The 22,232-nt window shown below is 40.9% G+C and overlaps 1 protein-coding gene across 6 annotated transcripts in view; it reads left to right on the top strand.

Moving 5' to 3' along the window:
- Positions 1-22,232, top strand: part of LOC129246023 (uncharacterized) — a 122,885-nt gene that overhangs the window by 88,541 nt on the left and 12,112 nt on the right. For 2 of the 6 annotated variants that reach the window (XM_054884520.1, XM_054884519.1), the window contains 7 exons: positions 3,665-3,796; positions 4,176-4,499; positions 4,571-4,759; positions 8,476-8,613; positions 13,523-13,705; positions 18,440-18,571; positions 18,872-19,027. In XM_054884520.1, the coding sequence (XP_054740495.1) occupies positions 3,665-3,796; positions 4,176-4,499; positions 4,571-4,759; positions 8,476-8,613; positions 13,523-13,705; positions 18,440-18,571; positions 18,872-19,027 (1,254 nt within the window). Of the gene's footprint in view, positions 1-3,664; positions 3,797-4,175; positions 4,500-4,570; positions 4,760-8,475; positions 8,614-12,740; positions 12,954-13,522; positions 13,706-18,439; positions 18,572-18,871; positions 19,028-22,232 lie in introns of all 6 variants that reach the window. The other 4 variants (XM_054884522.1, XM_054884521.1, XM_054884517.1 and 1 more) reach the window with 3 other exon arrangements.

Here is a 22,232-nt window from a genome sequence, read left to right as displayed (position 1 = left end):
TCGGAAGATTATTTTTATTCAATTCAAAGTAAAAAATGTGTGAAAATAATACAAAATTAAGAATCTACTTTTGCTCGACATGATCACCTTTTGCCTTGACTATGGCCTTGAGACGGTCCAGAAACGAATCGCAAGCTGCCCGAATGTGACTTGCAGGTATTTTGGCCCACTCGCGGACAATGGCTTTTTTCAGCGTCTCGAGACTGGTGAATCTTTTAGGTCGGACGTTCGGACCATGCTCTCCAAAATGGCCCAAAGAGAATAATCGATCGGATTCGCGTTCGCGTCTGGTGAATTTGAGAGCCATTGTGCTCTCAGGCGCACTGGGCGTCAACAACTCCTCTTGGCCATCGAACGTGCCATCAGCAAGGACGCTAAGTCCATTCCCAGTCTTATTCTTCGCAGACCGCACTTCAGCCTCCATTGAACGGCGCTAGATGTTTCGTGGTTTGTCTTGTCTGTTGGAAGGGATTCGATAGCAGCGTCTCTTTGGCGATGTATGTAATTGTCACTCTTCCTCAGGATGTGGCCGATTCGTTGCCATTCCCTGCTGCCGATTTCAGTCGGCCCATTGGATTGTTTGGCGTTCCTCAGTAGTTCGGTGTTTGATATAGATAGTTTGAGACCAAAAAACTCGCGTTATGCAGCGCAAGCAGCGATTAGTGAACGTTTGGAGACGCCTCTTGATCATTGCGGTGACCTTCCACGTTGTACAGTCATATGGCTGTGGTTAGGGCAAGCACAATGCTATGGATAGCTTTAAAAAGTATCGATGGTATGCCGACAGTCAAACCATTGCGAGTCCACCAAAATGTGAAGATTCTCATTGCAGCTGATCTTCTGATCATCCGATGAATTATGCACACGAGCACTTCCTTCACGGTTTTCATACAGAATACATTTTTGATTGATGCAAACTGGTGTCACTAAAAGATAATAACAATATATATAAGTTCCTATGGTTCTGCGAGGGCACAAAGGCGTACAAGGGCCACATCAAGCTTCCTCCATTCACTTCTGTCGGACGCCAGCCACTTTAGTTTGTTCTAATTTTTGTTTGTCCCTTCTATTTCCCTTTCTAAGTTCTTCTCCAGGTTAGTGATGGTCTCCCTCTGCGTCGGCTACTTTGCGGGTTCCAATCAATCGCATTACGGATGCTATCGTTTGGTATCTTCTTAAAATGTGTCCAAGCCACTCCCACTTTCTTTTGAGTATTTACATTCGCATTGTAGTTTGATTCCTCACATCCCATAAGTTTTGATTGGATATGGTGTTGGGCCAGAAGATGCGAATTACTGTACAGAGAGGCAGATCTGTATGTGTCTGTAGCGACAGCAAACTTGTGCTCATGGCCTCAGACAGTCCTTCAACCACTTAAAGGGTAGTCGAGAAATGTAAATACAGGTTAAATTATGTCGGCAGGCATAATATCCTGATGTTAACGTGGGTCTCGGGACACGTGGGTATCGCGGGTAAAGAGATTTCCGACTCATTAGCCAGAATGGACTCTGAAGCCTACTTCCTTCACCCGTAGCCCGTTCTGCCACTCCCTCCTGCAACCATCAAAGCCACGGTTAACAAACGGGTTACTCTAGCCCGCAAGCGAGCTTAGCAGGCTGAGAGAGGCTGCAGATGGACAAAACTGATGTTATCTGTCATATCCGACCGACTGTCGCAATAAAGCAGAATGGACTGTAGGCAGCTGGTTGGATTGATGACAGGCCACTTTCTATAGGCAAAGCACATCCAAAAGGTGGGCATCTCAGACAGTGCACTCTGCCCAGCATGTGAAGAGGAGTGGCGCGATGAGCTGGCGCACCACTTTCTGTGCATCTACCCGTCCTTCGCTAGAATCAGGCTTGAAGTTTTAGCCATAGATGAGAAGCCATAAGAAGCGACCACCTTGGCTCCTTGATACCACAAGATCTACTCAGACTTCTTTCGGAGGTCGAGCAAATTTAAAGGAAATTAAAAAGGGAACCCGAGTGCAGTACAATAGACTTAATTGTGTCTGAGTGCTGTACTGGCTAATCTGTCCCGACAAAGTAAAAATTAAAATAAACAGAGGGGACGGTTCACAAATACTCGTATGCGCTACAAGTCTATGGCTGTAAGATTCCAAGTTTCGCAGCCGCTCAATTGGGTGGACTTAACATAAGAGTTTAATATTTCAATTTTGGTGTTACGATCACAGATCACAGAGGATTTCTAGACATCTTTAAGAGTGCGAAAAATGCCTGTTTCGCTTTACTTATGCGATTGGCAATAATTTTTTTTGAGCCTCCGCTTGAAGGTATAATGCAACCCAAATAGCAAAAGGAGCTAACTTCTTCAAGCTCAGTACCTGTCCAACAAAGCTGGGAGCAGGTCTGAGGGCTAAAGCCGACCGCTCGGCATTAGACTAATAACCTGTCCATTTTAAACTCAAATACATCAACGCGACCACAACAAATAAGCAATAACAAGGGAATTATGAAATTGCAAGCTGTTAAAGCTTGCCTGGAGGGGTTATATACAGTTAGAAGGCCGAAAAAAGGGAATTTTCCAGAAAACTTTTAAATTTTTTGGTCTAAAAATTTTTATACTTTTATGTTATCTTTTAACTGTATTTTATGACTTAGTATTAGTAAAAATATTTATTTGGAAAGGAGCTACAGCTGATCTCCGTGAGCTCCTGTCAAAAAAGACGTTTGCGATGGCCACTATATCTCTGAACTGGATCCTCTGAAAATAAAACACCACACATATTTCGTTAAAGTAATGTTAAATGTAGTAATTAATCGAAGGAATAAGCAAAATAATTATATTACATTTTTTTTTTTTGACAAAATGGAGGTTTCTCAAAACAAAATCGGTTTTTGTCCATAATTTAGGCCTTAAATTGTTTATAAAAAAAACATATTTATCGGTGAGAAAAATTCTTCAATTAATTGCTAAAAAATATATTTAAGAAGCTCCTGTTAAAATTTGAGACTAATCGGTTGGCGGCCGCCGTAGCCGAATGAGTTGGTGCGTGACTACCATTCGGAATTCACAGAGAGAAAGTAGGTTTGGATCTCGGTGAAGCACCAAAATTAAGAAAAACATTTTCCTAATAGCGGTCGCCCCTCGGCAGGCAATGGCAAACCTCTGAGTTTATTTCTGCCATGAAAAAGCTCCTCATAAAAAATATTTGCCGTTCAAAGTCGGTAGGTCCCTCCATTTGTGGAACAACATCAAGACGCACACCACAAATACGAGGAGGAGCTCGGCCAAACACCCAAAAAGGGTGTACGCGCCAATTATATAGGTATATATAACTATATATAGCCCTTTGGGTCTGTTAAGAAATAATCCCCAAATTCTTCACTATCCGATTTTTGCGATGCTTCGTGGTGGTACCCAATAATTCACATCAGCTGTTATGTTCAATAGAATTCTGCATAGTAAAGTAGTAGGAAATGTGCCAAAATATATTACAACAACACTTTATAAACCTAGTCTTTGTATGATTTGTGCAAAATTAATTTTTTCTTCAACATCGCCGACGTCGCAATGACTCTTTTGAATTGATCAGCGCACTGCAGCAAACAGGTAAAAAGTATCGAAATATCTACTTCTAAAGTCTTCTAAATATTTAGCAAAAATTAATCAAATTTTTAAATTTTACACTCAAAACCTATAGGCAATATTGAGGATCCACAAATAGTCTTCAAATGGATATTGGAGCAAAAAGCCGACGAAAGCATACAGCTGATCGATCGCGACACACTGAATGATTACATTGGCACCAAAGATTTCCTAGCTGTCGTTTTTTGTAAGTAAAATGCATAAACAATAAAAAGCAGTAGCAACAACAAAGTAAGCCAGATTGATGGTTAAATATATTTTTTTTTGCGGTAATAACAACAACTGTATAATATGAAAGCGTGTAGCGCGTCGTAGCAATATTAGTCTAGCTCTAGTCAGCCCACTAAAAACTGTAACTGCTTGATATAAAAAAAAAAAACAAAAAATAGCAAAATTAGTTAAATACATGCACAATATTCATTGAAAAGCTTTTTCTCATATTTGAATAATTATTCGATTTACCCAAATATGCATCCATTGTGTAGATAGTCACATAAACATTTTCCATTTATTATTATACTTTTTATTAATTGTTCCATTTCCATATTCTTTGCTTATCCATGCAGACAAAGAGGACGATCCGGATGCGCCACGTGTCTTGCGTCACATCGAATTGATCGACGATGAGGCGCTGGAATATGGCATTTATATTGTGAAAATGAACGACAAGCTGATGGCCAAGAAATATGGCTACCGCAATCCACCTGGCATAACATATTTCCGCAAAGGCAAGCCCATCAACTATGACGGTGATATTGACGATGAGGAGGAGGTACTGGATTGGCTAACGAGTCCGGCCAATATGGAGATGACCGACCACATTGAGAAAGTGAATCGCAAAATGTTTGAGAAAATACGCAAATCATCCGATTATTTGGCTGTGATTTTCTGTAAGCAGCAGCGACATTTCGTCGATTCTATGCAAGTTTGTGTTATGGCGGTTGAAAATGTCTTTTTGTAGATAGCGAAGAATGCAAGCAGTGTCCGCGAGTACTCGCGGAGGTGGAACATATCGATGATGATGCCGATAAGGCGGGCATTGATTTCGTGAAGATCGATGACAAGCAGATGGCGAAGGAGTTTGGTGTCTTCGCGCTGCCCGCAATTGTGTTCTTTAAGCCAACATCGAAGGAACCAGTTATCTACGCCGGTAAGTAGTGAGTGGGGACATTAACTAGGTCAAACGCACATATTTGGTCAAGCAAAAAGCCGTAGTTGCCGGCCGCCGTAGCCTAATGGGAATTCAGAGAGAACGCAGATTAGAATCTCGGTGAAAGACCGCAATGAGGAAAAATGTTTTTCGAATAGCGGTCGCCCCTCGGCAGGCAATGGCAAAGCTCCGAGTGTATTTCTGCCATGAAAAAGCTCCTCATAAAAAATATCTGCCGTTCGGAATCGGCTTGAAACTGTAGGTCCCTCCATTTGTGGAACAACATCAAGACGCACACCACAAATACGAGGAGGTGCTCGGCCAAACACCCATAAAGGGTGTACCCACCAATCATATATGAATTAGGGCGGGTCGATTTAAAAATCGCTCATTGCTCTGTGAAAATCGTATTCTAGGGATCAAAATAAGAAACTTTCCCGAAGGAACCATACGTCTAAAACGAATTCTGATGTCCCCCAATTTGGGTCGAACGAAAAATCCCACTTTGACCCATTTAGAGTGCTCCAATCGAGTCCAAATGTATGACTGACCCCACTAACTTTGGACGGCCGATCCACCCATGCCAGTGGCACACCCCCTGGAACTCCCCTGGGGCGTTCCCCATACAATCATTTCAAAATATCACCATTTTTGGCCTTTACATGAGAAAAGAAATTAAAAAGTTCGACCCAAATTGGGGGACATCAGAATTCGTTTTAGAGGTATGGTTCCTTCGGCAAATTTTCTTATTTTGATCCCTAGAATACGATTTTCACAGAGCAATGGGCGATTTTTTTGCCTCCCCACAAATCGACCCGGCCTAATATATATATATTTGTTTGTTGTTTTGCTGTTTTTACAGTGGACCCAAAACAAGTTAGGTTAGGTAGAGTCGGCTGATCTGTTAAAGATGTAACTTAGACCTCTACCGTCCATTGTGTTACCAGTGCCGTGTATTTAAAATCAGCCTTTTGTCAGCAATATCCTTAAAGGACCTCGGTAGTCTACCCCAGAGTCCCAGAGGTTGTGTGTTCGAATCCCACGTGAAGCACTTTTCCAAATTTACCTACTTTCCCTCCTTCTAATAATTTTCCATTCCAAAAAACATTTTCAAACTCACTCTTCAAACCCAAACTTATCCTTTCCATTCTCACTCCCGCACAATAGTCAGCGCATTATTTGCATTGTGGCTAGTAAAATAAGCAAAAACAAAGATCAACACACAGTTACACATAGCATCAGCGGCGCCAGCAGGAGGAAGCGGGCAACCGCGGTAATAGCGCAGACACATCAATTTTAGCGAAGTCCTCAATCATCTGTGCGATCCTTCTGGCAGAAAAATGTGAAACACAGGTGGCGCTCCAAGGAGTAAGAAGGCGTTGCTCCTAAGTTTAGGACTGGTAGCGGCAGGCTAATTCCCTACCCTGCTAAACATCAAATAGATTTACGTAACCAACAAAAGACAAATGTCTTGTCGAGACCCTATACTCCCGAGGGGGGTGAACAAGGAAAAAAAATCCACAAAGGATGCAAAATATGTTGATCCTAGGCACGTTAGCCGAGTCCTACAAAAAGTTAGGATTGTATGATTTCATCCAATAAGTGTATTTTCTCCTTTTTTTTTTTTTGAAGGAAAACAATCCTATTCGCTCATTGTGATCAATCGCCCTGTTTAATCTGATCAGTTGTTGATAGTAGAGATCCAACTTGAATGTTTAGCTCATAGTAGATGATTCCCTTCACTCCCTCTAAGCACAGCACACCAGGAAAAATATTATTGGCTGTTTATTCGAGCTTGGCGAACATTTAAGGTAGGTAGGCGAGTAAAATGGTTGAAGTCGCACTCTGGCACTCTCCAAATTGCACTAAGGTGTCGTTTTGATACTATTGCGAAACTTCCAACAGGCAGATATCTACACCCAGCTAGAGCTGTTGATGTACTGCAGAAGATTGATGGAATTTAGGCTGGCGCACTGTCTCAATCTTTCGAAGAAAGCGGCACCCAGTGCCCTCAATCGTTTAGCTGCCAAACCCGAACATTTACAGATAAACTGCTCTACAGTCTCCTTCTCTGAAAGGCCCCCATAGCTTCTGCAATGGCGCTGAAATAGTAAATCTAGCTTTTCCGCGTGTGTGCCGATGGTTCAGTGATCATCAGCAATTTCATTTCCCTTTATGCTCGTATGTTCTGGAACTCAGATCAGAGAAACGTTACCTGCACACCCAAGAGATTTTATCTGTTCCTTACAGTAGTTGACCAATTTGGATCTGTGCCTGGTGTTGTCAGAGCCTTGATCGCGACTGGACTATCGGAGAAAATGTTAATATCGCCCTCGCTCCCGTGCTCTCTAAGCACTTTGCATGCCTGCAAGATCGCAAAGACTTCTGCCTGAAAAACTCTAGCAGTATTCGGCAATTTTAAGGAAATATATAAATTGATTTATTTAGAGAAAACCTCTACTCTGACTACCGTTTCTATCTTGGAGCCTTCAGTGAAGACACAGGTACCAGCTTCTGTGCAGATTTTCCCCTCATTAACCAATCTGGATAAATTGCTTTGGCTTTACCCTCAAACTTCAATTTGTGGATAGAGAGATGTGTAGGAAGTTCAAAATGCTACCATGTCCCTTGAGTGTTTGCCTCCAGAGACCAACCTCCCTTAACCTGATTGCACTTAGAGCAGCGATGGAAATATAGTAAAAGTCGATGGGAGGCAAGAGTCGAATGGAAGACATTCAGGACAGCACTGGGACAAGTTCTCCATGACTACAATGCATGCAGTTCTCTGCACCCTTCCCAGTGTAGTGATATAATAGCCCTTCCGAATAGTTTTCCACTAAGTCACTACGTTAAAAATGGCAGAAAGCTTGGTGACATTCGGTTCAGTGGAAGTGAAGTTATTGCGACTGAAGTGTCAATATGTTTGTGTCATCGGTACTAAAATGAGTTCCGAACAAAGAGCTAATATCAAATTTTGTTTTAAAATCTCGATGGCGAATGTATCATTGCGTTCATACATCTCGGCGGCGCGCGGAATTTTCAATCCTCCGGCTGACGGTCTTTCCACCGCTATAAACGCAGCTGGCCATCATTATTATATTTTCATATGTGTCCAAAATTATGTAAAAAAATTTCAATCGGCATAGAGTAGTTTTACTTTTTAATTTATTTTACAAGTTCGCCTGTTCAGCTGACATATTTTCCCCCCTCTACGGCCCTTTTTTTATTCTGCTAAATGTTAAAAAATACACACAAAAAATTTCAGCCGGTATAAAATGAGTTGAGAGGAATTTTTTTTCGACACGTTTCGTACCCTCCCACAATCACACCCACCGCGGGTGCGCCAGCTGACGTTCACTTTCGTTATTCATGAAAGCTAAATCACAAGTAGAGTCAAGAATTTAACGGTATAAAAACGCAGTCCAAAATCGACCCCTGGCTCCCGGACTATTAGTGATTTCAAATGTCTCTTCTACCATTTAACTGAACAAATCTCTCCTTACGGCTCTCAAAGTTCTACCGTTTCTTATCCAAATCACAATGTGTTCCCCGCCAAGCCAGTGTGTGGTGCACTCAGGTGAGGATATGAGGGCTTAGGATGTAATAGAAATCATTACTTATGTTTATTATAACAATATTTTATTTATTATAAAAATATTTTATTTTAAAAGTGCATTATTACATATTTTATCATTCTTTTCTTATGCGCATTTTAGGTGATCTTTATGAAGAAGAACAAATTCTTGCTTGGTTACTAACGCAAAAGGACCCAAGCGGAGATGTTATTGAAGATCTTGAAGGCGAGAGACTGGTTCAATTGATCGAGGAATCTGGTTCGATTGCGGTCTATTTCTGTAAGTTAACAATTAGCATAAAATCTGTAGAATTTGCTGTAAAAGCAAAGACGCTGCAATCGGTTTGGTGACGTGAATGCGCAATGTTGCAGAACTAGGAAAACTAATACAGCACTCGAAGTGTAACCAATTAAAAAGGCCATAAATTCAGTTTGGAAAATAACTTTTATTCAATTCAAAGTAAAAAATGTGTGAAAATAATACTAAATTAAGAATCACTTTACTTTTGCTTGCTACGACAATCTTTTACCTTGACTATGGCCTTGAGAAACGAATCGCCAGCTGCCCGAATGTGACTAGCAGGTATTTTGACCCACTCACGGACAATGGCTTTTTTCAGCGCCTCGAGACTGGTGAATCTTTTAGTTTGGACCTTACTTTCCAAAATGGCCCAAAGAGAATAATCCTTCGGATTCGCGTCTGGAGAATTTAAGAGCCATTGTGTGGACGTTATGAAGTTCGGAACGTTGTTTTTTAGTCTTTCGTGGTTCACTCGAGCTTTGTTAGACGGTGCCGAGTTCTGTTGAAACGTCCATGGTCCGCCACCAAACTATTTGTCTGTCCACGACTTGAAAGCAACGTCCAGAATACTTTCGCATTTACCTTGACGCCAGGCTCGATGAAAACTATTGGAGAGCGCCCATCTGCGGCTAGAGCGGACCAAACCATTACCTGTGGCGGGTGCTGCCTCCTGGTGCCCAATTGATGACTCAAATTCTCGTATGAACGGTCGGTCAAATAAACCCTATCGTTTTGGGCGTTTACGAATTGCTCAGTTTGAAAAGTTTTCTCGTCAGAAAACACAATGTTCGGAAATTGACCGCTTTCAGCCAAGCGAAGCAACTTCTTCGCTCTCTCAAGTCTGACTTGTTATTGCTTTAGTGTGAAACCATGCGCCTTTTGGATCTTATAAGGCTTGACTTTGAGATCATTTTTCAGTATGCGGCGAATGCTGCGGTCAGATATTTTCAATTCTTTCGACATTTGATTGGCACTTCGTCGGAGATTTCGCTCAAGTCGCTCGTTCATTTTTTGGACCATTCCACGTGACGTTGCAGACTTTAGATGACCACCTCTGAAGTTGGTTACACTTCGAGTGCCGGAGCCTGTATTTAACTGAAGTTTACAAATACATAAACTAGAGCCGCGGTTGGTGAAATATTTTTAGTTAGCACTTCAACTCAAGATTCAACTGAATTCAAACTAGAATTCAAGTAGTGACGTCCGGCCGCTAAAAGAGCGATTCCATGTCAAGTGAGCCAAGTATTTTGGGCAGTGGTATAGGATTTTAGCATAAAATGTTTTTTTTTTCTTTTTATTTTTTACAATGAAAAATAATCTTTATGAAAATTTTTTTTGAAAAAAATTTAATTTGAATAAATCACAAAATTATACATAATTTCATAATCACAATTTTCAAAATTTTTTCAGCATACTTCTAATCATACTCTAAACTACAAATAAGCCAATTTTCACAAAATTGACGACAATGTCCAAAATACTAGGATACAGAGTCTCATCGGAATGTGCGCAAAAGATATCGCCCTTCCGATCGCTATTCCACTAGCAGGCCGTCTACAGATAGAATGAATTTTCGGTTGCTATTGGATAGCCTTGGAGTTCCTCAGTTTGTCAGCTCATCAGCCAGTTTGTTGCTTTAAATTCGATTTTAGTATTCACAAAAGTTAAAATGTATTTGATTTCGCGATGAAATTAGGCTTCAACTTAAATTTCGGAAAAACTTTTAGTTTATATGAGCATCTTCCAGGGGTTTTAGAGCAATCTGGCTCTCAAGACTCAGTTACCCCTTACAATTATTCATTCCGATTATCTCACTCCGATTGAAAAAAGCCATTCGTCGAATTCACCCTGAATACCGCGAAGGAGGAAGCCGACGCTTATTGCATAATAATGCACTAGCTCATCGATCCACTCTTGTGACTGATTTTTTGACTAGAAATCGCATTTTAACCATCAATCACTCACCGTATTCGCCTGATATGGATCCCTGTGACTTCTTCATATTCGGAAAATGACCTGAAACACTATTTCGAAAAGGGTTTCAAGGCTAGAGGGGACTATTTTGAATAAATACCTTCACCTTGTAGTTGCTTTGGTTAAAATGAAAACATAAAATTTATTTGCAGGGTTTAAAAAAAATTTCGATTTACTCTTGGCTAATCTGTGGTTCTTCGGCCACAGCCACAATTTAATCCTGTGGCCAGCCAGTTTCTTAACTTTTTAGCGTTTTTCTCCCCCATACGTGAATTGCCCATTTTAAAATAAGCCATGATAGGCTGGCTATGTCGATGTCCTGTAATGTCGATGGCATCTCTCCAAAATTAAAGTTTTTTTCAGTATTTCCTTTTGGGTTTTCATAATTGGGTTTAAAGTTGATCTAAATTATTTGAGAAAGCTGTTAAAGAGTCTATAATAAAATATAATTGCGAAAATTTTTGGCAAACGTTTTCAGCCAATATTTCGAACCCGTGTGGGTCATTTTGACACTTATTTTTGAGAATCTGAAAATATTAAGTTTATAGGTTCAATGGAGGGTTAAAATGTTACACAAAAATATTGCCCGAAAAATTTAAGCAGGGGTATTCTCGAATGTGCGTCGATATAGAAACAAATTAAACGGTGTAATTTTATCCGTTATCCCACATTTTTCTGGATTGAGAAGACCCCTACGGAAATTTAATGAAATTCAGTCGGCATAGTTGGTGTTTGCTGTGTGAGGTTTAACTGATTTCTGAATAAAACAAAAAAATCACGTATTTGTATTGACACTAAGCACCTGCCTATCCGACTACTTCAGGCCCTGCATTAGATGCTCTGGTTGGTTTACCACCACGTGATGCTTTTATCCAAGGAGAGGCCTTGAAGGCCACCTGCAGGCTGAAACACAATGGGAACTGTTACGGCTCCTATCCGGCATTGGAAAACAGAGAAGGTATGGACTTCGATCCAACGAATCTCTTCATGCCCCTTTACTCCAAAAGAGATACAGTATGGTCCGCCAGACCATCAATTGTGGTTAAACTCTGAAAATGAGCCCAGCAAACACTGTTTTCGCATTATCACGGATGGCTCCAGGACCGAGCACGGCTCCGGCTCTGAGGTCTACGTGGAGTCCAGCGAAGCAGAAAGAACTGCACACAGCCGGTTGGACTGATGACGGGCCACTTTCTGAGGGCGAAGGACATAGAAAATGTGGGCATCTCAGACAGTGTACTTTGCCCAGCACGTGGAGAGGAGTATGAGGCGGCGGACCACTTTCTGTGCCTCAGCCCCGCCTTCGCTCGAATCAGGCTTGAGGTCTTTGGCACTGATGTGTTCAGAAGCGATCTCCTTGGCTCCTTAGCACCACAAGATCTACTCAGTTTTTTTCGGAGGCCGGGTAGATTTAAAGAAAATTAAAAGGGAGTCCGAGTGCAGTACAATTGACTTAATTGTGCCTGAGTGCTGTACTTGCTAGTTGTCCTGACAAAAAAAAACAACAAAAAAGTACGAAATGTTCAGTCTTTGCTAACTTCGAGTATCTTATTATAGACACGAATTAGTTTAGAATTTTTATTTCATAAACTTTGTTTTTAAAATATTTGAACTGAGGAGTATCTGATTTTTATGAAAATATTTGAGCCTAGGAAATGTTCGTGGAAAATCAACTATCCCCCGTATTCCTATGCAACTTGCAGCATTCAATGTTACACTTTTGCGCAAAAAGATTGCAGCTTTAAAAAATGAATTTGAATTTTGTATTTAATATAATTTTTAATTAACTTTAAGCTTATTTTTATACATAGAAAAATGTGTAATTAACCAAATATTTGAAACTAATTTTTCTAATCTTTTCAAGTAGTTGCAGTTCATTGGCGACAAAGAACTTCTCTTCTGTAACTAACCATAGGCTTAGACAATAATTCTCTTATTCTATTTTTCATTATATTTAATTATAATTTCAAACTTCAAATTCTTTTCAATTTCCAATTAATATAAAAACAAAACAACAACAACAACATATAATGTTGTTAAAAACGAAAACAACTTTTAATTCTGCACACAAAAAAACAAATAACAAATATAAAAAAACAAAAAAAATCAATCCAAACCTACTATGAACTTAGGGAATAAAACGCAGTGCGACATTTGCACCTCGAAGGCAGCACGCAAGGCACGTCTGAAGAAGGAACGCGAGGCGCAGCAGCAGGAAGGCGGTGCGGGCGCAGCAGCAACGTTTGGCGGTGAAGGTGAAACGGCTGCAGCTGAAGCGGAAGCGACGGCCACGGGAGCCACAACAACTTCCTCCTCCTCCTCCGCGGGCGGCAAGCACGACGATGGTAGCGAACTAATAGCGTAGCAAAGAGATACCCCTCCCCCCGAACACCAATTGTGTAAAAATACAATTTTTTGACTTCCCCTGTCACGTTGCGTGAACATTTTGATTTTTGTAAATTAGATTATAGAGTTTACCAGTTTTGAGCAACCTGAATTTTTGGTCATTTTTTTCTGCATTAATTCAACCCTAATAAAAAAATTCGAAACGTAAAACCAGCGGTTCCTCACAGACGTCCTACAACCGGCTACATTTTCTACCATTACCTTGCATACCTACAACGACAACAAACATATTTTTAACACCACTTACTCCGATTTATTTTGAACCCTTTCCACTATCTCTAAAAACGTTTTTTTGTTGGAGATTTCTTTAACGAACAAAAATAATTAAAAACCCCATCAAAAGCAGCCCAACAACTCGAGGGTCGCGAAGTGCCTTGTGCTAACTTTCTTGCTTTTTTAACCGATCAGTGTCCTATTATCCGCTTTCTCTGTACCCCTTTGCATGTATTAGTCATTTTTCATTTGCTTCGTTTTTTTTTATTCATCTTCTTCCCCCGCATTCTGTTAGATGCCGACGGTTGCGAGCAGTGCACCAAAGTGCTGGAAGAATTGGAGAACATCGACGACGACTGCGATAAGCACGGCATTACGTTCGTGAAGACTCGTGACTTTTCGGTTGCCGATGGCTATGGCGTGCATGAGTATCCAGCGCTGGTGTACTTTGAAGGCGGCATTCCAAATGTCTTTGAAGGTAAGAGAATTTCATTAGAATTTAACGAAAGAGTAGAGACGGGAATAAGTTCTTGCCTTCTTTCGGAAAATGCGCGTCACTATAAAGGGTGCTTTGGTATACGGCACCAAGTTGAACATTAAAGAACATATTTTCTTAGGTGATGATTGTGAAGGATTATACTTAATAGAAAATTGTTTGTGTTTTACTGATGAATTAACAATATACGAATACCCGACAGAAAGGATTAGTAGACCACAGTCACATCCGATGATAGTGGTCGCCATATCTACCCGACTAGAATTACAGTGAGGCATGCCGAAGAATCAGTTAGGCACGAATTAGGCAGGCCTTACTGAGGCACGGCTCACTATTACCTTACCAGGCCCACGTTTGGCAAGGCAAAGATTGGCATGCCAGAACAATACCAAATTTGGTTGTGGTCACGAAAATCTGTGGCAGTGTCTCACTTAGGCATAAATTGGAATCCCTAACTGATTTATAGAAGGACATCCGGAGTATTACCGAAGTTCGGTTTTTCGAACCTGCGCCTAATGAGGCAGATGTGTGGCGATACCTTTCGGGACTTTGGCCTAGTTTGGCTGCCTTATGAGGCGCAAATTTGGAATGCGGTCTACCTTATTTGCGCCTAATCACCGCCTTACCAAAATTTCTAGTCGGGTATACGGTCAGCTAAAAGATGGACAATGGCACTGGATCGGCAGTGTACTCGGCACAATTCAATCCTTAAATTGCTCATTTAGAATCCCCGACCGGTGAGGCGTCATCTACGCTATAGACAAAACAGCAAAAACGATAAGACTAAGAGAGGTGTAAGGTACAGTGCACAGTAGACAGGACTACTTTAGTGGGGAGACAGCTCTTGATCGGGAAAAACCCGAGTCATTCCGGTAACGTGAATGCGGTAAACAACTCCAAAATTTTGGGAGTAACTTTCTATAGTTTGCTCTCCTTCTCTGCGCACTCAACCGCAATTGCTACTAAAGACCAAAACCGCAACAAGGTCCTCAAATCGCTAGCCGGGACAGTACTTGGGGCAAAGACAAAGAAATGTTGCTGGCGTCATTTAAAGCAAAGGACCGATCGGTTCTAAATTACGCTGCGCCTGTCTGGTCGCCTGTGTATGGTGATACGCAGGGGACAAAGCTGCAGACATGCCAAAATATTGCTATTCGGATAGCGATGGGATGCCTCCTGGGAGGGGACCCTCTACAACACCTTCACAACGAGTCACAGATGCTTCCTGTAAAGGAGCGCAACAAACTGCTCAACAAATAGGTTTCAGACATAGACAACTTCTTGAACCAGGGCCGTCTCCCAGACATGTCAGGAGGCATCTCTTCAACTACTCTGACGAGATCCAGGACAAAACGAATCGACAACTGCTGGACCGGACAGTGTTTAGACATACACTTAAGGACATTCATCGGGAGACACTTACCACCTTCTTTAGCTCCCGACTCCCAAATGCCGTAATCGGAGTCCAACCACCACCCACCACCCACAGCAGTTAAAGAGCTCCAGCTAACTCTAGAGACCCGCGTAACTTTGGCACAATTACGTTCTGCAGACTGTAGTAGCTTAAACTCCTACTTATCGAGAATTGACTCAGACATACCAAACATATGTCGAGCATGTAAAGGCCTCCGCACCATACCAACCACCTTTTCACATGCCCCACCAAACCCACTCATCTAACATCCCTCTCGCTCTGGACCCAACCTGTCGAAACAGCAAGTTTCCTGTGCCTACCGTTAGATGAGCTAGATGAAGACGACCGGTAATCTACACTGCACTGAGAGGGTTTAGTTAGCTGCTATAACAACATTAGACTAAGGGACTTACCTTCGGCAAACCTTACCACTTTTGTTGATAGTCAAGCAGTGATGAGAGCACTGGCCTCAGCACGCATCAATTCAAGATGTGTTAACGAATGCAGGAGGTCGCTCTCGCTTATCCAACAACACAACACCTCATTTTGTTAGCTCCCCGGCCACTTTGAGGGAAATGAAAGAACGAATGAGTGTGCAAGAAAAGGCTCTGAGCTTGACCTACAGCGAGTGGTAGAGGACTTAAGCATTCCTGTAAAGGAAATGTACACTGCAAATGACTTGAGCGTAATCGCGGAAACCAATAGAAGGCGGAATCTGAGTACTAACTGCAGAGTTTCCAAAGCGCTCTGGCCCAAACTCAATCTTGAAAGGACAAAATGTCTGCTTGGATTTAACAGATCAACTACCAGTGTCCTGATCAAGTGTTAAAACGGGTCACTGCACTCTAGCCAGTAGAATGGGTGTACTTCGCAATGACTTCTGCAGGAGTTGTGGAGATGAAGAAGAAATTCAGTCGGTACAACACCTGCTCTGTGAATATTCTGCACTTCAAAGAAACCGTGCCACATATCTTGGCGATTATTTCTTTGAAGATCGGGGAATCTTGCAAAGTGTCTCACTGGAGGGACTAGTTACCTTCTTAAAAAGATCTAAGTGGCTTAAGCAACTGAGTTAGGGGATAGACATCAAATGTAGGTACCACAATGGCCCTTAGGTCCACCGAGCGTCTTGTCTTGGACAAGCAACCTAGCTAACCCAACTAACCTTGCTAGTATTTCATAAATTCGAAACCAAAGCAAATCAAACAAAGTAATATCGATTCTACAATACAAATAAAGCAAATTGGTGGGCTATTGTCGAGTTTCAGCTGAAGGAAGAAGAGCGAAAGAAAATACAAATACTCCCACTTTGACATTCAGACAGCAATCAGCTGATGAAGCAACACCATCCTGGTCCGAACAATGCGCGCTCATGACAATAATGTCAAACTTGAATGATGTTTTAACTTTGTCAGGCCATAAAAAGGGATGTGCTTGCATTTGAATGCCTGACAAAATTTTGTATATACTTATATTGGATATGGGAATAAGTTCCCGCCCTCGTAAAAGATGTGTCGCTGCTGATACTATTTTTGTGTTCGCTCTAGTAATATACTGGTGATTTGAAGGTATATATGTGAGGGAGGTCTCGATCCCAGTAATTGACATTCGTTTGAAGCATAAAGATCCTTTTTATCTAATGTCCCAAATGTCTATGTTCGTCTCGAAAAACAGCATTTGCGGGAAGTAAGGCTTCATCATTACATTTTAAAGAAAAGTGCAGCTGATGTTGACAGATCAACCGCCGGTAAACGTTTGCACGCGATGAAAATGGCCCAGAAAGCAGGTAACTGGGTGCCACATCAATTGAGGGAGAGGGGGATATCGATAGAGGTTTGGTGACGTGTGAGATGCGTCTTGAAGGGCAGAAAAGAAAAGGTTTTCTGCATCGCATCGCCACTGATGAAAAATGGATCTATTATGATAACCCTAACTGTCAGAGCCTGCCAGGAGAACCAGGCCCATCGACAGCGAAAAAAAGATATTCTTGCCTCAAAGATTATGTTATGCATCTGGTGGGATCAGAAGAGTGTCATCTATTATGAACTCCTTAAACCATCTGAGACCATCACTGGCGATCGTTACCGACTGCAGCTAATGCGTTTGAATCGAGCTCTCAAAGAAAAACGGCCGGAATGAGACGGTAGACATGACAAACTGATTGTGCTGCATGAAAACGCCAGGCCACACGTTACTAAATCGGTCCAGAAATATTTAGAGGGGCTGAATTGGGAAATCTTGCTCCACCCACCGTACTCCCCAGACATTGCGGTTGACTTCTTACGAGAGCATCGCAAACAGGCTCAATGAATGGATCAAGTCAAAAGAACTCGAATTCTTCGTCAGAGGAATCCGTATGCTGCCTGAAAGATGGAGTAAATTTTTAGCTTCCAATGGCACATACTTCACGTAATATCATTTATTATTCCATTTTTTAAATAATTCGTAACTTGGGCTAAGAAAGTATGGAAACTTATTCCAATACCCAATATAAAAAAACAAAATCAAATAAAGGGTTTTCCAATAACAGGTGTTATTTAGATTAGGTTAGAGATGATTAACGATTGTTTATGGCCGGAATTGGATGGTATATATTAATCTGGACACACAAGCAACGAAACCATTGATCTTTTACGGGAAAAGTTTCCGGATCGTGTTATCTCTCGAAGAGGTACAGGTGATCACAATTGGCCGACGAGATCTTGTAATTTAACACCTTGTGACTTTTTTTTTGGGGGGCCACGTGAAAGAGAAGGGTCGCCAATAGCCCAGGGTCGATTCAAGACCTCAAAGATGGAGTTCGTGAGGCTATCGAGGACATAGGGCAGCCACTTTGCAATTCGGTTATGGAAAATTTCATGAAAAGGATATTGTCCTGTAAGCGTGGTCGTGATGGTCATTTTCCTGATGTTATTTTCCACTATTAACGGCATACCTTCCTCTTTATAATGAAATAAACATCCGTTCATTTATATTAAATAATAGCATTTTTCTGTGATCATCAAAATAACACCTCTGTTTGGAAAACCCTTTATAATTTATTATTTAATTATTTAAATAATTCGTAACTTTGGGTAAGAGGCGGTGGAAACTTATTCTTATTCCCAATATAAAAATATTAAATCAAATATAAAAAAAGCAATATAAAAAAAATTATTTTTTTCTTTGCTAGCTTTCTCAATATTTTTTTTTTTGTTCCAAGTCCTGATTACCACAGCAAGAACTTATTCCAGTTCCAAAATTATCTTCTTTTCTGTGTCAGAAAAAGTAACTAAACTATTTTAATGTTAACCCACCCATAGGCGAATTGAACGAAGAGGAAGAGGTCTTACAGTGGCTCATCACGCAAAAGACTGAGGATCGCATCGAGCTAATCACTCGTCAGATGCTGGAGACCATGGTTGAGGAGACACAATATTTGGCTGTTTATTTCTGTAAGTTTTTACAAAGCATATTTGAATCTGAATCCCTTTAGTTGATCGTTGAAATATTTTTTTTTCATATTTGTTGCTTACGAGATTCTAATACTCTCTATATTGTATATTTACATTTATCATGAACTTCCACACTATCCCACACCAACAACACTGCCAATCCAAATAAAAATAATATATCTGCATATGTATATTACATTTATGCAACAACAAAAAAAATGTAAAAAAATAATAAATTATTACACAATCCAATTTAACAAAAACCAAAAACAAAAAAACAAAAAAAAAACCAATCCCCAGTACCTTCCGATCGTCATGGAAAACCACCTGCTTATTGCCGCAGTTTCTGTTCACCTGCCTCTTTAAATGGAAGCATGAACAACGCCACGAAACACGCATCCAAACAATTCATAAAGAATTACATTTCACGCAAAAGAAAACGTATCGAAAATCAAGGTATTCAAAAAATACAACATAACCTACAAAACTTGTACATAATCCATTAATCTGCGTAAACTCATAACTAAGTATCCCGCACTAAATATCGAAATTAAGCGAAAAAAATATGCAAAATGTAATTTGCTTACACTCTGACATTTTTGAAGTATTTTGCTATTCTACGTATTTCGAAACTAATTGGGCGCTGCTGGATATTCCATTATCCGTTCTAGTTGAAATCGACTTCAAAAATAATTTCGATCTTTCTGAAAAGTTCACGCAAAGAAATTCAAATTATTTTTAAAATCGACCACTTCAACTGCGAATACGCGCCAATGTTTCAATGTCAATAATGCCTTTCTTGCTGGAACTAAACTGAAGAATAGTATTTAGTATTTTTTCCAAACTAAATGTCAGAAAGGGACATAATTAAAATTAAAAAAAAAAATGTGTGGTCTTTCGTTAAACCAAATATAATAAAATGAAGCAATTTTTAAAATAATAAAATTTTTAAAGCAATAAAAACGGAAAAGAAAAGTTATGTATTGATAGAGAGAGACGCTGACAGGAGATCAATTTATAGGTCAGGAGACTGATTTGAAAATTTCTGCGAAAATGTGTTTAATTCCCGATAGTGCCACACATTTCCGATCTGATTAGCTTAGGAAGAAGAGCGGCCGATTGAAATTGGTAGCCTAGTTAAACTCGACGCTGTTGGAGAGCTTTCTGCGACTGTCTGATAGGCTGATTTTAGGGTAGAGAAGGACGCAGATCAAGGTTGTTCGCGCTCATTATAGTATACGGGTATCAATTCATAAATCTTGACAGGGCTTTAGAATAAAGTTGGGAAAGGAATAAGATTTGAATTCAGTAGTCATAGGGAATACAACTACACTTTACACTGACGGAGCCAGGATGGATTGCGGCTTCAGCGCCGGTGTAGTTAGGTAGGTAGGTAGGCAAGATGGCAAAAGTACCCCAGGTATACTTCAAGTAGCACTTACGTGCCGTTTAGATACCACAATGTGGACCACTACCTGTGAAAAGATTTAGGGAAGAGAAAAACCCGTCTACAGCCATCCAGTGCTGTTGATGTAGTGGAGGAGAGAAAAGGGATCTAGGCTGGAGCATTTCTTCAAGTCATCCCCAAAGGGCACGCTAAGAAATCTCAAGCGCCTAGCCGCCAGAGCCGGACATTTACAGAGAAAATGCTCTAGAGTCTCCTTCTCTGCAGAATCCCCACAGCTTCTGCAATAGGGGTTATACGGAATTCCAAGCTTCTCCGCATGAGTACCGATCCAGTACCCAGTGACCAGTGAACGCCACAATGAGTTTGGAAATTGAATGGCGGGGGATTTTCATCACCTTAAGCGTTCTGTTTCTATCGTATTGAGGCCATAGTGTTTTCGAAATAGATGAGACAGACCTCCATCTGTCTTGCGCGTTTTTTAGAAAGAAATTGTGTAGTTTCCCTTTAACAAGGGGACACCGATGTCTGAGAGGGGAACAGCTGAAACCGGTTCTGTCGACCCCTTCCTGACAAGCTCATCGGCCATTTCATTTCCCTCTATATTCCTGTGTCCAGGAACCCAGATAAGGGAAATGTTTCCTGTACGTTCGAGACGTTTGAGTTGCTCCTTAAATAAAAAAATATTAATGTCTCCCTACCAACAGCGATCCCGAAGCATTTTGGAGTTTAAAGGAGACCGAAATGCTGGCTGATTTAGAGTAAACCCCCGCTCCCACTCCAGACTCCATCTTAGATCCGTCAGTGAAAGCAAAGGTCCGTGCCGACTCTCCCCTCTTTCCAATCTTGCCTGCTCGGAAGGATAGCCCTAGCACAACCCTCAAAACTCCAGGCGCCCTCTATGTCTATAAAGGCCGCTAAAGTGAATTGTTTCCCCTCCAGAGATTTCTCTACAGTCCCTACTACCTCATGTAAGGCTGTCTTGGTAGATTTCCCTTTGAGGTAAGCGTGTTGGGCTGGAGAAAGTCTGGTTTCCAAGTGCTCTCATCCGTAGTGATGAATCAACGCACAAAATGCACTCTATCCACTTTTGAAAACGCTTTAAATGTTGCTGAGATAATCGCATTCGAATGTGTTTTTGTTGCATTCTTAGCGAATGCGGCATCCATTGTTCACACAGCTTTGAGAAACCCAATTCTGCAGTAGAAATATTGCTTATACTGCCCAATGAGATGCCCATGACTTCTTCTAAATCTCTTTCAGTCACTCCACGATTTTCCAATATGATTTCCTGTATTTTTTTCTACGTATTCTGATGATAGTCAAATTTTTTCTGCAGATAGTCAAGCAGATAACGAAGTCTCAAATCATTCAAATTCAAAAGTTTTGCATAAATGAATGGGGAAGAAATGAGGAGAAAACAGAAACTATTTAACATTTTTTGAATATCTGAAGTGTGCGAAAATTGCCTTAAATGCGACGATCCATCGGCCTTATATCATTGATCACTCATAGACTGGAATCACTGGAAACACTATACCGCTTATCAAACCTCGCAAAGAATTTAGAGCAAAGACTGCGCTTCTAATAAAACAACAAAAGCATGATGAAAATAATTCAGAAGGTGTGGCCAAGATCAGACCCTTAACCGGCTCTCATCGATTATGAAAGAATCAGCGATTGGCTGAAAAACTGCGAATGTGTTGGCGATATACGAAAAAAATTAACACACTCTACGCTCATGTTGTTTTGTTGCCGTCTAAATAACGACTGATTGGACAAGTGTATGAATTCGTGTAAAATGAGCGGAAGAATTCGGCTGGCGAGTACCTGATGACGTGGCAGCCGAAGTTGCTCACACAATTTCGGTTTTCACCATAGCAGATTGGTCAAACCTATCATCCTAACAACAAAAGGAAGCCTTGGCCGGAGTAGGCAGTCAATAAATTCGGCGCTCGACACTACTGCTCTCAGAGAGCATTCTTCAACAACACTCTTCAACTTCACGACATTGCGGAGGCAATAAAATAGTGTTTTGGGAAAGTCAAATGGAGAAAAATTTGGTCACACTTGGTGTTTCAAATTCGAGTCAGTTATCCAGGAAAAGGAAATACGTTCGAGGCGCATTTTTAGAGTTTAGGTTGTTTTTTATGAGGTTTGCACTTCGATCCCATGGCCTTTTGTGCCGTAGAGCTTCGATAGTGAAAGTATCCGTTAAGAAGTGGACTTTCCGATAACTTAAACAATCTAAGTGCC

Source organism: Anastrepha obliqua, chromosome 4 (genome assembly GCF_027943255.1).
Source record: "Anastrepha obliqua isolate idAnaObli1 chromosome 4, idAnaObli1_1.0, whole genome shotgun sequence".
Lineage (NCBI taxonomy): Eukaryota > Metazoa > Arthropoda > Insecta > Diptera > Tephritidae > Anastrepha > Anastrepha obliqua.
Note: the sequence above shows the minus strand (reverse complement) of the source record. Positions and strands in the feature narration are given on the sequence as shown.